Raw genomic sequence first — 16,870 nt, 5'->3', positions numbered from 1 at the left:
ATGAGGATTAAAGAATGAAATGCTCTAGGCAAAGCCGTTCACAACGGCTTCGCTCAGTAAGTGGTGCTGTTATCACTGGTGGGAGGAACTGGACCAGCGAAGGTCAAGGCAAGCATGTAACATTTGGAGAGAGTGGCTTAGGCAAGGAGGCTGATGCTTTTCTCTCACTTAAATGGCTGCCAGAGGTCAGGAGCCACAGTGTTCTGCAGCCATCCTGGTTGTACTCCAGGTGTCATTTCTTGAATGTGGTCTGTGATGTCTCAGCTTGTCACTCAGCCCACATTTACCAAAGGCTTACTATGTGCTGAGTCTTTGGTAAGTTTGGAGAACTACAGGATGACATGGTTATCCCAGTGTGGGTACCACCAGCCTGAGCCAGCTACCTGGCCACAGGATTGCCAAGTCTAGGGCTTGGTGCTGAGCAAGATATTTCCTCTTTCACAAATACTCTGTACCCTTCTCACACAAAATGCAAGCTTGCATGCATGCATGTTAAGTTGCTTCAGTCATGTCTGACTCCTTGCAACCCCATGGACTGTGACCCACCAGGCTGCTCTGTCCATAGACTTCTCCAGACAAGAGTACTGGAGTCGGTTGCCATGCCCTCCTTGAGGGGATCTTCTTGACCCAGGGATCAAATCTGCATCTCATGCCTCCTTCATTGGCAGGCAGATTCTTTACCACTAGCGCCAGTTGGGAAGCCCAAATGCGAGCTTGGACCTCCACAATGTTTAAAACCAAACCAAATAAAGCAAATGCACTTTTCTTTATTCCTGAGAAATCTACCAGAGTCACCTTCTCTGCCTACCCTCTCATTAGCTGCCTTCTTTCTTCTCTTCTTAATCCCTTGTTCAGGATGACTGTAGGAGTAAGACAATAGACCCATCACTCCTCTGAGAGTGCTGGGTCACCACTGACACCCTCACCGCCAAAGCCATCCGCCTTACCGCAGACCACGCTTACGTGGCTCTAAAGCAGTGCTGGCCAGTGGAACCTTCTGTGATGCTGGTGGATGCTATTCTGTGTTGCCCAGTACAGGAGTTATGGCCACATATGATCATTGTACATTGAAAATGTGGCCAGTGTGACTGAGGAACTGAAATTTTAATTTAATTTAATCTTGGTTAATTGAAGTGTAAATAGTCACACATGTGGCCTGTGGCTGGTATATGAGGTCAGCTCTAGTTCTTGCCCTATTGCTTCTGTCCATTTCTTTCTGGAATCCCTGTTGTTTTTTAGCCTTGGTGGCACAGCATTCTTCTGGCTTTCTGTTAGCTCCTCTCACTCCTGTGCCCATTAAAACAGCACCCCCAAAGGGTTTATGTTCACCCTCCGCCCTCTCCTCTTGAGTTCTGAGTGTAAGACCTGTGGACATGACCTCCAGCACTTTCTCTAGCCCTCATTCTTCTTGCTGGCTTCAGACCACTCTTTCCAGCCGCAGCCTGGTGCTGCCACGTGGGTGTTCTGCAGTCAGTCACCTTGAATTGACCGTGACCCTAACTGAAATCACTATCATTTCCACATCCACTAACCCTTTCCCCTCCCTCTGGCTCTGCTGTTTCCTCTGACAGCCGTTGGCCTTTCCTCTCTGGCATCACCGGTGACGCGCATCCTTCTCGGCTGTCGTTCACTCCCTCACTCTTGTGGAGTCTTCACATTCCTCTTGCACAGCCCTCTGCATTCATTCTCAAGGGCTCGCCCTCTTTTAATGATTCTAAAAGCACATGCTGCTGAAAATTTGCTAAATTCAGAAAAACACGAAAGGAAAAGAAAACTTGCCTGTGATTTGAACCACCCGGAGACCCATGTACAATTTTTTTTTTGGGTGGGGAGCTGTGACTTCGCACATGTAACCTCTTGTAACCTCTTGCCTGGATTACTGTGGCTCTGAACCCTCAGTGTCTCCCCAGTCTAATCCACTGCTATTTCCCTAGGCATGAGTCTAATCATGTCATTCTTCTGTTCCGCTCGTAAATCTCCAGAGGCACCCAGTTGTCTGTTGAATTAAATTTGTCCCCACTGATGGGGCATCACGCCAAGCTGACCTCCGCTTTCCTAGCTTTCAATGGCTCCGTATGGGAAAGGTTACTGATGTAATGCAACAAGAGACTCGCTCAAAGCAGGAAGTCATAGTATCAGTTTTGCTTGTGACTATATACCTGTTTAATTTGGCTTACATTTATTAGTCATTTTTATTTCCATTCTTTTTTTTCTAGAAAACAAGATTGTGGTAGACAGCTGTATTGTACCAAATTTCGCTTCTTTCAAAATAAAAAAATGCTTTTCTCCATATTATCATTGTAACTGAGATAGTTGCTATTTCCGGTTCTATGTGTATTTTCTAATTATGCAACAGAATACGTTATAGGTTATTTCCTTTCTTGTGCCCTTGGAGAGGACTCATACCCAAAGCTGAGAAACACTGACTCTGCCCAAGAAGCATCATTCCTGCTGACTCTTCATACCTTGAGTCAATTCAAAATGAATCAATAAACATGGATTACACTAGAAGAAATGGATTCCTTCATGGGCTGAAGATCTTCTGGATGTTCTTAGAATTTGGGGTCTTTCTAGCAAATGAAATTTGGCCCCTTGACAAAAGGCCATGTTGTCTGTGTCTTGAGCACACAGCAGGGTTGACCCTGGCCTGGCCAAAGACAGTGACACACAGCTCACCCGCTCTCTGAGCACTGGCGTAGCTGTAGCCTCATCAGTGTTCAGGAGGTTTTGTCCGGGAGAAGAAGGAGGACAACTTCATCGAGTTTTGTTTGGTGGCCTGAAATTTAATCTTGTGCTTATTGCGAACGGATCTAGCCCTTAATGAATTCTGTCCTTGGCTCTATCTTATTTATCTTTTAACAGCTCCCTGGCACATAGTAAGCAATTAATAAATGGTTGCTATTATTAGGATTATGACTAAAGAGAGGTCTCCACAAACGAATTCTTTGTCCCTGTCTTTTCTCCTGCTCCAGACTGAGGTTCCCAGCTGCCCACTGAATGTTATACACATTTGCACCTTTGCCCGTGCCATTGTAGGTCCTGCCAAGCATGCCTTTCCATCCTCTTCTCATCTTATTAAAATCCTATTCACACATTTCAGGCCAGGTGGATGTCTCTTCCTGGCATGAAACTTCCTTCACTGCAGCCGGTTACCTCTTCCTCTATGCTCTGTGTGGTTTCCATGTGCCACTTGCTACCCTGTGCTGATAAAGAGAAGAAGAATGATTCTTATCCATGTAATTCGCCTTTGCTTTTGTGAAAGGGAGAGCCATGAAACAGCAGGTTTCTGAATGCCTTGGTTTCCAAGAATGCTGGGGTGGGCTTCCATGCCCTCCTCTAGGGATTCTTCACAACCTACGGATTGAACCCAGGTCTCCTGCATTGCAGGCAGATTCTTTACTGTCTGAGTCACCAGAGAAGCCCCTATCTGTAAAATAGAGAAGATAACTATACCCAATTTTCTGTGAAATTGTATCCCAAAATCTGTAAAATTAATATGACCAACCTAGACAGCTATTAAAAAGCAGAAACACTACTTTGCCAACAAAGGTCCATCTAGTCAAAGCTATGTTTTTTTCCAGTAGTCATGTATGGATGTGACAGTTGGGTCATAAAGAAAGTTGAGCACTGAAAAATTGATGCTTTTGAGCTGTGGTGTTGGAGAAGACTGTTGAGAATCCCTTGGATTGCAAGGCAATTAAACCAGTCCATCCTAAAGGAAATCAATCCTGAATCTCCATTGGAAGGAATGATGCTAAAGCTGAAACTCCAAGACTTTGGCCACCTGATGTGAAAAACTTATTCGTTGTAAAAGACCCTGATGCTGGGAAAGATTGAAGGCAGGAGGAGAGGGGATGACAGAGGATGAGATGGTTGGATGGCATCACCGACTTGATGCACATGAGTTTGAGCAAGCTCCAGGAGTTGGTGATGGACAGGGAAGCCTGGTGTGCTGCAGCCCATGGGGTTGCAAAGAGTTGGGCATGATTGAGCAACTGAACTGAACTGAAATTGTACCCACAGTCACACAATCTTGAGAGGGTTAAATGAGTTTATACCTTAAAGTGTTCAATAATGAGGCTTTTATTATTATTATAATATATATATGCTCAATAAATGCTAGCAATTTTTATTTTGTTACTGCTGATGCACTGATGAACTTGTCTAATAAATAATCTTTATGATGTTGCCAGCACTAAAGAGATACATTTTCAAGTTCACCTAAGCTACTTTTCATCCTGAAGAGATTTGAGAAATAGTTCAATAATCTCAAATCTCTTTTTCTTTTAGTACCAATTTTATAATACTTTATAAATTCATTTTCATATGTAGCCATCCTTGCCTTCCACATCTACATAGCATCGGGTTTATTGTAGCATGTTAACAACTTGGTTGACCTTCATAGTTGATTTTAGGTATTGAATAATTAGGTATTCAATAATTAGGTATGATTATTATGTATTTAATAATAAGTGAATTTGTTGTTCAGTCACTAAGTCGTGTCCAACGCTTTGTGACCCCATGGATTGCGGCACTCCAGGCTTCTCTGTCCTTCACTGTTTTGTGGAGTTTCCTCAGATTAATGTCCATTGAGTCCATAATGCTATCTAACCATCTTTTCCCCTCTCATCCCCTTTTCCTTCTGCCCTCAATCTTTCCCAGCATCAGGGTCTTTTCCAATGAGTCAGCTCTTTGCAGCAGGTGGCCAAAGTATTGGAGCTTCAGCTTCAGCATCAATCCTTCCAATGAATATTCAGGGTTGATTTCATTTAGGATTGACTGGTTTGATCTCCTTAAAAAATAAGTGTGAATGGAAAGGGATAAACCTACTTCTTACTCCTGCAGTGCTGTAATTCTTGAGGGCCTAAAATTCCAGTTACATGGTTATTATAAGGCAATGAATCTAACAGTGCTTTTCTCTGTCTCACATTTCAAAGGAACACGTGTCCAGAGGCCTTCTTCTCCCTTGATGATCTTGACTTTGTCACTTTACACCCAAGTGCAAAACTGTGACAATACCTCCTGCCCCAGCCGCCAAAAGAAACACAGAAGCATATCGTGGTAGAAAAGGGAGAATGGCCCCTTTGTGGTGACTGGCTTGGAATTATAAATATTTTTACTTCTCCCGTAGGAGATGGCTCGTGGAAGAGAGGAGACAAACACGACTTTGAAGCTAAGCAAGCATACTCATCCCTCCAAACAATCACTCTACTGAGGACAGTGAAACCTGAGTTTGAGAAGTTTTCCATGGAGGTGAAAAGTTCTGTTGAGAAGCAAGGGCTCAGTGAGGAAGATTACGTAAGTGTTTGATTAGAAGCCTAGACCTTCAGTATCCTCAAAACAGTCGTCGAATTAAATCAGATGTGATAAAGCATCCCGTTCTGAATCATTCAAAGATTCCTAGGTTCAGGTCTGAATGTCACTGTTGCTCTGTGTGTGTGTGTGTGTGTGTGTGTATGTGTGTGTGTGTTTCCTGGCCAACTTTCCTCTCTCCTCCCCATTTCGCCCCCATCACCCCACCCTTCACTTAAACTTTTCCAGCTGCTGCAGGAAGAGAAGTTGCTTTCTGTGGGTGCTTGTGGTCATGCTAAGCAGAGGTCTGGAGACTTCCCTCACCTCTTCTGCTAGCAGCATGTTGGGAGAGAAGACAGATGAAGGATTGCCAAAGTTTGGCATGCCTAACTTTTCCAAAGCTTGGTGGAGGAAGGTATTTTGGATTTTAGAAGGCTCCTTCTTTAGGCCCTCTGTCTTAGCTTCGTGGCCCATCTGCTTCCCTCGCTTGTGGCCCTGTTATTGCCTCTTTCCGCTGCGGGCTGTTTCCTACTGAAGTACTCCAGAGCATCCCACTTCATGAGTGTGGTTGCTACTCAGCATCTTCCAAGATGCGTCTTCTAACTCCGACTGGAGTCAGGAGCTCAGAGGCCAGGCTCAGGATTAAGCAGCAGGACTTCTCACTGTGTGATCCAGGGCAAATTCCTTAGTCTTCCTCATTTAGACGAGGGTGGGAGGACCATAGATAATCTAGCTGAAATCTTTAGTCAGATCAGATCAGATCAGATCAGTCGCTCAGTCGTGTCCAACTCTTTGCGACCCCATGAATCGCAGCACGCGAGGCCTCCCTGTCCAGCACCAACTCCCCGAGTTCACTGAGACTTACTTCCATCGAGTCAGTGATGCCATCCAGCCATCTCATCGTCTGTCGTCCCCTTCTCCTCCTGCCCCCAATCCCTCCCAGCATCAGAGTCTTTTCCAATGAGTCTTTAGTACTATCTGGTCAAAAAGTTGGAACCCAATGAATGGTGCCTCTTTTGTACTATTGTTATAAGATCATACTTGTCTTTGTAGGAATTTGCTATCCAGTGACATACAAAGGGTCTTATAAACAGATATTAATGTCTTAAATGCCATATATATACATGTATATAACACATCACTTAAAATATCTTTTGATTTTCTAGATCAGCACTGTCTTCTAGATATGTAATGTGAACCACAAGTGTAATTAAAAATTTTTTGGTAGTCACATGTGAAAAAGTTAAAATCAGGTGAAATTAATTTTAATAATACATTTTATTTCACTTAGATATAAAAATATTTCAACATTTAATCAGTGTAAATTATGATTGAGATTGTATATATTTTTTCTTATATGAAGTCCAATATGTATTTTGCCCTTGCATGCTAAATTATTTCAGTCATGTCTGACTCTTTACAACGCTTTGGACTGTAGCCCACCAGGCTCTTCTGTCCATGGGATTCTTCAGGCAAGAGTACTTGAGTGGGTTGCCATGGCATCCTCCAGGGGATTTTCCAGACTCAGGGATTGAACTTGCATCTTTATCTTGTGCACTGGCAGGCAGGTTCTTTACCACTAGCACCACCTGGAAAGCCCATTTTACCCTTACTGCTGCTGCTAAGTCGCTTCAGTCTTGTCCGACTCTGAGTGACCCCGTAGACCGCAGCCCACCAGGCTCCACCATCCCTGGAATTCTCCAGGCAAGAACACTGGAGTGGGTTGCCATTGCCTTCTCCAATGCACAGAATATCTTAATTCAGCTAAAGTGCTTGACCAGTGGCTACCATATTGGACATCATGGTCTGAATTATGAAAGAAGTAGGGTTTCTGTAATAGAGAGGGGGCTTCCCAGGTGGCTCAGTGGGTAAAGAATCTGCCTGCAATGCAGGAGATGCAGGAGACTTGGGTTCCATCCCTGGGTTGGGAAAATCCTTTGCTGTACTGACTGCAATACGGTAGTTACATTTGGGAAAGCCACCTCACCTCCCGGGCTTCCCTTGTGGCTCAGATGGTAAAGAATCTGCATGCAATGAGGGAGACCTGGGTTCCATCCCTGGTTTGGGAAGATCTCCTGGAGAAGGGCATAGCAACCCACTTCAGTATTCTTGCTTGGAGAATCCTCATGGACAGAGGAGCCTGGTGGGCTGTAGTCTATAGGGTCGGAAAGAGTCAGACATGACTGAAGCGACTTCAGTTCAGTTCAGTTCAGTTCAGTCGCTCAGTCGTGTCCGACTCTTTGCAACCCCATGAATCGCAGCACGCCAGGCCTCCCTGTCCATCACCAACTCCTGGAGTTCACTCAGACTCATGTCCATCGAGTCAGTGATGCCATCCAGCTATCTCATCCTCTGTCGTCCCCTTCTCCTCCTGCCTCTAATCCCTCCCAGCATCAGAGTCTTTTCCAATGAGTCAACTCTTGGCATGAGGTGGCCAAAGTACTGGAGTTTCAGCTTTAGCATCATTCCTTCCAAAGAAATCCCAGGGCTGATCTCCTTTGGAATGGACTGGTTGGATCTCCTTGAAGCGACTTAGCACTCTGTAATAGATCCCAAGTTTTTTATAGAAACTTATAGGCTGCAGTCCATGGGGTCGATAAGAGTGGGACACGACTGAGCGACTTCACTTTCATGTTTCACTTTCATGCATTGGAGAAGGAAATGGCAACCCACTCCAGTGTTCTTGCCTGGAGAATCCCAGGGACGGGGGAGCCTGGTGGGATGCTGTCTATGGGGTCGCACAGAGTCAGACATGACTGAAGCGACTTAGCAGCAGCGGCAGCATGATCGTTTGTCATCGTCGGAATCCTTTGCCCCAGGAGCATGGAAGGGCACAAAGGCCATCATGACTCCTTTAGTAGTTCTGCCAGAGGTGGTCTGTGCCAATATTGAAAGCATCTGAGTCTTTTACATATGCCATTATAGGCTATTTTGCTTTACTAAATTCATATTAATTTTCTGCTTCATATTAAAAACTCAAAAATGGTGTCATCTTGTCTAATGACAAATTTTGTCTTCTTCCTGAAGTTGTTGAAGTTCAAATATTTCAGTATAGGTTGGCCAACACTGATGATATTCAGCAGGTGACAGTTGGCATTCCACTGCTCCACCAGGTATATCTTCTTGATCATTAGTTATCTTGTGTTCAACATATTAAATCTTATTTTAATGGTGAAGTGAAAGTTGCTCAGTCATGTCCGACTCTTTATGACCCCATGGACTATACAGTCCGTGGAATTCTGCCAGGCCAGAATACTGGAATGGGTAGCCGTTCTCTTCTTCAGCGGATCTTCCTAACTCAGGGATTGAACCCAGGTCTCTATTTTAATGGTAGTCTGGGCAAGATCTTCCTGAAAGGTGTACCTACTACAGAGATCCAGAATACATTCCAATCAAAGACTGCTGCTTTAGAGATTATTTGTAGTTGTAGATTATAATACTACTTTTCTTTGATGGTGGGATCATTAAAACAGATTTCATTTTATTTATTTTTTGATACTTAGCATTGGTGTTTATTTAGTTTTGCCACACCATGCAACATGTGGGATCCTATTTCCCTGACCAGGGATCCAACCTATGCCTGATGCATTGGAAGCTCTAAGTCTTAACCACTGGACCACCTTGGATCTTATAAATAGATAAAAATGATCATGTAAAGTAGAAATCGGAGCTCCTCCTAATGACTTTGTCTTTCTAATTATGTGTGTTTTAGCTGTGCTGTCTTGAGTGTCATTGCAGATGTTTGTTGGGTTAGTTTAGACAGGTGGTTGTGGTGGGTACCATGAAGGAGGGAGCTATGGGGCCTGACATTGGTTAGAGCTTGATCTCCTGCAGCAGGAGATGCCGGAGCAGACTAGCAAGACATGGTGGTCTTCATCTTAAGGCTCAGCTCTTTCCTGGGTCTGTTTCTCTTGTTTGTACTAATGGGTTGTCTCATCTGCTTACTTGGAACTTCTGTTCATGACATTTGTCATGAGTTTTACAGTCCTGGCTATTGATCTCAAACCCAGAAACTTTGGTGGACTCTCTTGATTACTTCTGAATTTTTACTGTGCATTTCCTAAGCAATCACCTGAACTGTGAATGGTAACAGTTTTGTTTCTTTCTGATTCTTCTTCCTTTAAGTATGCTTAAGAGCATACTTAGTTACGTAAGTATTCTGAATTAAAATTAAGTAAAATTAATTAAATAAAAACCTTTAAGGATACTGGCTAGGATCCCAAGGCAATATTGAATATAAGTAATGGTAGTGGGTGTCCTTGCCTTCTTCTTAACTTTAAAATGAAGAATGTACCAGGGATAACGTTTTGGCAAGATCTTTCAAAGTTCAAAGGCACATACTTAGCAAATTTGTATCTAGGGATTTATCGTTTAGCTATGTAAAGCACTTGGAACAATAAAGCAGGTGCTGAAGTATAAGCACTGGCATTACAATTGTACAGAGTATTCACTGCAGCATTATTTGTTATGGCTGAAAACTGGAAATAATCTAATTAATTGCCCATCAATAAGAGACTATTTATATAAATTATAACATATGCATGCAATGGGATAGGATGGAATTGTGAAAAATAAGGACAAATCTCTGTGTACTCAGGTGGAAAAACCAGCATGATATATTAAATGATAACAGCAAAGTACAAAATAGTGTATAAATAGTAAAAGAAAAAAATAAAATGAGCATATAACACATTTCGTATCTGCTCATATCACCATTCAAGTGTGATTTGGGGAAAGAGTGGAAGTTCTCTTTTATTTTTATTTGTTGGTGAGTTCTGTTTTGGCAAAATGATGCCCTTTATTAGGATAATTGAAATAAAAATAGCACAGAAAGCATTAAGATTCATGTAATGTACATTAAGGGAAGGATCTGGACACAGATTTTTTTATTTCAAGTATAACTATTTGCAATGTTATATTATTAATTTCTGATGTACAGCAAAGTGATTCTGTTATATATGTTATATATATAGTGATTCTGTTATATATATGTTATATATGTATATATACATTCATTTTCATATTCTTTTTGATTAAGGTTCCACAGATATTGACTATAATTTCCTGTGCTATACAGTAGGATCTTGTTGTTTATCCAGCCTATATATAATAGTTCGTATCTACTTATCCCAAACTCCCAGTCCCACTCCCCTACCCCTCCCTTGGCAAACACATCTCTGTTCTCTATGGCAAGACACACATTTTCATTGTAGGCATTATAAACTGTTGGATATCCTTGACTCCATGTCATGCATATTAGCATTGTGGTTGTCATATTAGCACGTGGTTGGCGTCTTTGGAAGGCTTGTGATCTCAAAATGCAAAAGTTTGAAGCTTTAAAAATTTTATAAGGCTATATTTAAATATTGGAAGGATGGAGTGGCAATAAAATACAATTATTATTATAATTTTAAAATAAATAATTTTATTTTAAAAATAAATAAAAAATTTTAAATAAAATTATTATTATATGTTTTAAACTTACCAAATTTTATTATCAATGTGATTGTTTCTCCCCTCTTTTTCTCTCTTTCCTTCTCTCTCTCTCTCCCTCCATCCATCTCCAACTCTTGCTTTCTCTTTTTTTAAAGTGACTTTTTAATTGAGATAAGAGCAAATTTACATGTAGTTTTAAGATGCAATACAGAGATATTCCTTATATATATTGCCTGCTGCTGCTGCTGCTGCTAAGTTGCTTCAGTCGTGTCCGACTCTGTGTGACCCTACAGACGGCAGCCCACCAGGCTCCCCAACCCTGGGATTCTCTAGGCAAGAACATTGGAGTGGGTTGCCATTTCCTTCTCCAATGCATGAAAGTGAAATGTGAAAGTGAAGTTGCTCAGTCGTGTCCCACTCTTCGCGACCCCATGGACTGCAGCCTACCAGGCTCCTCCGTCCATGTGATTTTCCAGGCAAGAGTACTGGAGTGGGGTGCCATAGTTTTCCCAATTGGTAGCATTTTGGAAAATTTCATGCATCATCACAACCAGGGTATTGACACTGATAACAAGGCACTGATTTGACTCAAATTTTCTCAATTTTATTTGTACTTATGTGTGTATATATGCATGTGTTGGTATAAATTCTATGCAATTTAATCACCTGTGTAGGTTGAGGTGATTAAATTTTATCAAATACCTTTTCTACATCTGTTGAAGTAATCAGATTTTTTCTTTATTCTCTTATAATGTGGTGAGTTGTGTTACCAGGGTTTTCCCCCTGAACCCCAGTTGTACTGAGATATAATTGACATATAACAGTATAAGTCTAAGGACAACATAAGGATTTGATATTTATGTATATTGAGAAATGATCACCATAGTAAGTTTAGGTAACACTCATCATCTGGGATAGTTACAAAATTTTTTCTTGTGATGGAAACTATAAAAACTATTCTTTTAGCAACTTTCTAATGTACAATACAGTATTGTTGACTATGGTCATCTTGTTGTATATCACATCTCCAGAATGGATTTATCTTATAATCGGAATTTGTATCATTGGACCTCCTTCATTACTAGAGTTTTTAAATTTTAATAATCTCCAAACAACTTGGAATAATATTTCTGCTCTCTCTCTACATTAAGTCTTGGACTCTTCTATTTCCCGGTTCTTATCTTGGAGAATATAATCGCAGTTGAACCTATACACGTTTGTCAGGGTGGAGCTTTCCAGGCCATTGACAGCCTGTAAACTAGCCTTTCTGGGTCAAAAGTCTGCTCCTGTCTCGCTCACCTCTGGTGGGTGGTTGGGTAGGTATATGTGTGATATGATGGAAAATAAGATTGCCCAGGGTTGGGCTGTTGTTGGGGCTTTGGGTGTTGTGTATACTGTCATGTCTAGTTGTTAGCACTTGTATCTTATGACACTGTCTCCACCATCCCTGTGGGTGATACAATAGTATTTATTTATTTATTTTTTGGCCGTACTGGGTCCTTGTTGTGGAATGTGGGATCTCTGGTTGTGGCATGTGGGTTCTTAGTTGTGGCAAGTGAGATCTAGTTTCCTGACCAGGGATTGAACAGGGCCCTCTGCATTGGGAGTGTGGATTCTTAACCCCTGGACTGCCAGGGAAGTCCCAGTAGTATTTTTAAAGTATATTTGTTCTTTTACTAGTGAATCTGGTGAAAACCTAATCTAGTCAGTGCATCATGTTTTAATAGGGCCCATTATATCCGGGGGACAGTATAGTGTTTAAATGTGCCAGTTTCCTTTTCATAGACCTTGATCTGCCTCTCACTGTTTTTATCTTGAGCATGTTTCTGAAACTGTGCCTTAGGTTTCTGACTATAGAGTGGAGATAATAATTTTTAACTGACAGGTTAAAAGAATTTCAGCATTGTATATAAATATTTAAATATATTGAACACAATGCCAGGCACTAAGTAAATATTCAGTGGATGGTAGCCATTATTTCCCTTCCTTTTGCTTTTTATATTCCAGAGCGGTGTAACCCATGTGTCTGAGGTTCCTGCATATAGTGTCCTCTTTAGCTCCCCTGTTCATCCTTCAGATGTTAACTCAAGTAACACTTTCTCAGGACATTTTCCCTGATACTCCAGACTAACTCATGCACTCTGCTCCTTGACATCATAGCCTACCTCTCTGGTTGTAACCACATGCCTGTGTGTGAGATTTTTAAATTACTTCTGACTTCCTCTACCACACTGGAAGTTCCATGAGAGCTGTCTACTCTTGCCTCCCCCTTACTATATGCTTGACACTTAGGAAGCAGCCAATAAGTTATTATTGAACAGGAAGACATCAGACCCAGCCCCCCTCCTATACAGTGGTCAAGACTGAAGCCCTGGGAGGTGAGGTGTGTGTGTGTGCTTTGTCGCTCAGTCGTGTCCACCTGAGCCTACATACGGAATAGATTGTGACCCTGTAGACCATAGCCTGCCAGGCTCCTCTGTCCATGGGGATTCTCCAGGCATACTGAAGTGGATTGCCATGCCCTCCTCCAGGGGATCTTCCCAACCCAGGGATCGAACCCAGGTCTCCCACATTGCAGGCAGATTCTTTACCATCTGAGCCACCAGGGAAGCCCGGGAGGAGGTGGCTTTCCCAAATGTAACCACTGTATTGCAGTCAGTACGGCACTGTTGGGTGGTGACAGAGTCCTGTGCTTAGACCTTAGCAGGTGCATAGCGCCAGGAGTTCAAATCCACTCCTACTGTGGGAGATGGTACTGGGGGGTTAGTTTTTATAGTGGGGATTCTGAAGGCCATCTGAGGGGGCATCAGAAATCTAAAGTTAGCAGTAAAGTCCCATGGGAGAGGCCCTGTAGTATCAGTAGAGCTTCCAGCGGCTCAGACAAGTGCTCGCCAACTGTCTGTCTAGCCTTCTCTGGTGGTTTTTATTGGGTTGCCCACATGTGCAGTGGCTCTCACTCAAGGGTGTCTTAATGGAGCTGTTTGGCTTCTGCCACCGAATGGTTTCAATTCTAGAGCACTGGTATTTGGTTTTAGAATGCGCTGTGTGGTGGCCAAGCCAAGATTAGTGGCGTCCCCTGACTCCCAGTGCAGTGACTTTCTTTTTCCACTACATCAGTCTGACCTTTTTAACAACAATGTGCCCAATACGAGGGCAAACCCATGACCCAGAGATTAAGTGTCTCAGACCCTACAAGTGAGCCTGGCAGGCAGCACAGGCAGGAGCGCCTCCTTCCTTTCCCTGCACCCCGCTTGCCCAAATACACACTTTTAAGGTATCAGTGTCTCTTTACTCTTTCACATACTTGACAAAGTCTGATCAGGACTTGGTCTTCTCTCCATCTGCTGGGATTTATTTTGCATGTTTTCTTCTGAAGTGTAAACAGTCATGTTATAAGTCATCAGAGGCTGTTTATTGAGCACCCCAGGGAGCATGGCTGTGAACTTGATCCTGGACCATGTAATGGTCCCATCTTGGGTGGGATCTTCGTCACCTAAAAATACTTGAGCAAGGATATAAATATCCATGAGCTCTGGGAGCCTACAGAGGCTGCAATTCTGGTGCCAGCACGGACGTTAAACATCATTCACTTCAGTGTCAGCACTCTGACACACTGACGGCATTCACACAAGTCTGGACAATTTATCTTTTAGTAGACCAAATGTGGCACATGTGTGAAAACATCCATGTTTCAAGAGAAATGAAATCAAACACAGTGGAGTGGGTTCACTTAGTTCTTTAGTAGGAGGCTCCTTCCAAATTCATCCAACTTTCCATGACCTCTTTACGTAGATGACTTAGGGTGCATTAACTCTTTATAATTATGTACAAAATTTTGTATGTAAGTGCACATGTGTATATTTCTCTCAAGAAATATGCAGCCTTCATCTGACTTTTAATGGCATCAATCTCACAAAAAGGTGAGAATCATTGAATTAGACCAGGGTTAGTCAGCATATCATTTGACCTGTTATTGTCCCAAACCCTGTTTATTCACACGGATAGTCTACAGTGTAGTGTAAGCAGGGCTACATTGAAAACTCATTCCCTTAGAAGAAAGTGAAGAAACACCTAAATGCCCTACTATTTTTTAGTCTTATTCTGAAACCATTTGTTTTATTCCTGAGATGGAAGGAAGAGATACTATTCATTTAATCATACTTTCATTCTGTACTAGGGAGTCAGTCTAGTCTTTACACCTACCAGTGTTTTCACATCTTTAAGAGGGAGACTTAAATTTGTCCCAGCTACTATTTCTCAGTTTAGCCTGAGCCAGTGCTGGAGACATCTTTTCCCGTCTGGCAGCTGCCCTGACTCCCCGGTCCTGTAAATCCCGCTCTTGGCTTTGCCCCATGCTCCTATTGTGTTTGGCACTTCCGACACCCATTCAGCGGCTGGCCCTTCAACAGCTGGCTCTGCTCTTGGGTGAAGCTCACCCTCTTTCCTTGATGTTGTAGTTGTTTAAATCAAAATAATACATGAATTTCTAGATTGCGTACAATGAAAAACGACCCACACTAAATTAAAAATACATTCATAGTACTCTTAAACATGAGTCTCCCATTCTGCTCTACTCCACTCCTAACACCCATTCTTTGGAGGCCATAATTCTTAATGTTTTTATTGGTCCCTGCTGTTTCCCTTTATAGTAAACTAGCTTATTTATATTGATGTTTTTAATATTATAATTTTTGATATTATGTTGCAATTTCCTAAAATGGAAAAAGATTTAACTCCTTTATACACTCTTCCTCTACCAATACTACCCATCTTACCAATATTTTATGACATAATTTTCAGTTAAAGGTATAGTCACAGAATAAAATCTGAAGAAAAACTAAAAAATAGAACTTTTATTATTATGACATACATATATGTGTATATAAATATGTATGTATTTACAACAGAATCATGTAGTATTCTATGATTATATTTCCTTTCCTATGTAGCTTTTTGTTTTTTCTGGAGTTAGTAATTTCCTTGGTTTTTTATTTGCTTCCATGTAATTCTCACTATTTCATTCTCATTCCTTCAGTCAAAATTTTTAGAAAGTGATGTTTCTTTTTTTTTTCCTATTGTCTTCCTGCTCTAGTTTAGAGTAACAGCTTTCTTTCATATCAAACTTTAGTTCTGTCCTGTACCAGATCCTTCTTTTTCTTAGATACCACATCTCCTTCTTTGTTGAATTTCAACTTAGTTTTGAAGGACAAAGAGAGTATGAGTGGAAAAACTTTTCACACCTTGCATGCAATCAGAAAATATTTTTTTTGTTATATTTAATTGATTACTCATCTGGATATAAAATTGTAGTTTGAAGATTATTTTCTCTAAAAATTTTGGGGTCATTGCTCTATTTTTTTTCCAGTTTTTGGTATTACCATTATGATTATTTATCTCTTTCATACTATTTTCTTTTTCTCTACTTCTAAAAGCATTTAGTACTTTCTCTGTATCATTGGTTGAATCAGTTAGGATCCAGTCAGGAAAACAGAGTCTACACAAGGTATTTCAACAGAAGGAATTTAGTAGGAGAAGCTAACTTTAAGGTATAAGAAAAGCTAAGACACCAAATAGAAGAGTAAGGCAAGCCAGCGATTGGCAACAGCAAAGAGCCATTACTGCATCTAGAGCTAGAAGGCTCAGAGAAAATACAGTTTTACCAGGAACTCCAGAGTTAAGGCTGCTCATGAGAGCTAGAAGCAGGGAAGAAGCATCGCCCTGCCAGAGAGTCTATCTAAGGCAAAGAGAGAGGGAGCACTATCCTGGGTTTCCCTCCTTTCTGGCTCTTTAACCAGTGCTTCTTGTTGGCATCTTCATGCAAAGATGGGCTCGATAAAGGACAGAAATGGTATGGACCTAATAGAAGCAGAAGATATTAAGAAGAGATGGCAAGAATACACAGAAGAACTGTACAAAAAAGGTCTTCAAGACCCAGATAATCACGATGGTATGATCACTCACCTAGAGCCAGACATCCTGGAATGTGAAGTTAAGTGGGCCTTAGGAAGCATCACTATAAACAAAGCTAGTGGAGGTGATGGAATTCCAGTTGAGCTATTTCAAGTCCTTAAACATGATGCTGTGAAAGTGCTGCACTCAATATGCCAGCAAGTTTGGAAAACTCAGCAGTGGCCACAGAACT

The 16,870-nt window shown here is 41.7% G+C and overlaps 1 protein-coding gene across 2 annotated transcripts in view; it reads left to right on the top strand.

Moving 5' to 3' along the window:
* Positions 1 to 16,870, top strand: part of NPR3 (natriuretic peptide receptor 3) — a 77,664-nt gene that overhangs the window by 20,525 nt on the left and 40,269 nt on the right. For both annotated transcript variants that reach the window (XM_010853835.1, XM_010853834.1), the window contains exon 4: positions 5,132 to 5,298. In XM_010853835.1, the coding sequence (XP_010852137.1) occupies positions 5,132 to 5,298 (167 nt within the window). The remainder of the gene's footprint in view (positions 1 to 5,131; positions 5,299 to 16,870) is intronic.

The sequence above is a fragment of the Bison bison genome, unplaced genomic scaffold (genome assembly GCF_000754665.1).
Source record: "Bison bison bison isolate TAMUID 2011002044 unplaced genomic scaffold, Bison_UMD1.0 scf7180017864331, whole genome shotgun sequence".
NCBI lineage: Eukaryota > Metazoa > Chordata > Mammalia > Artiodactyla > Bovidae > Bison > Bison bison.
This window is presented reverse-complemented; position numbering and strand designations above follow the sequence as displayed.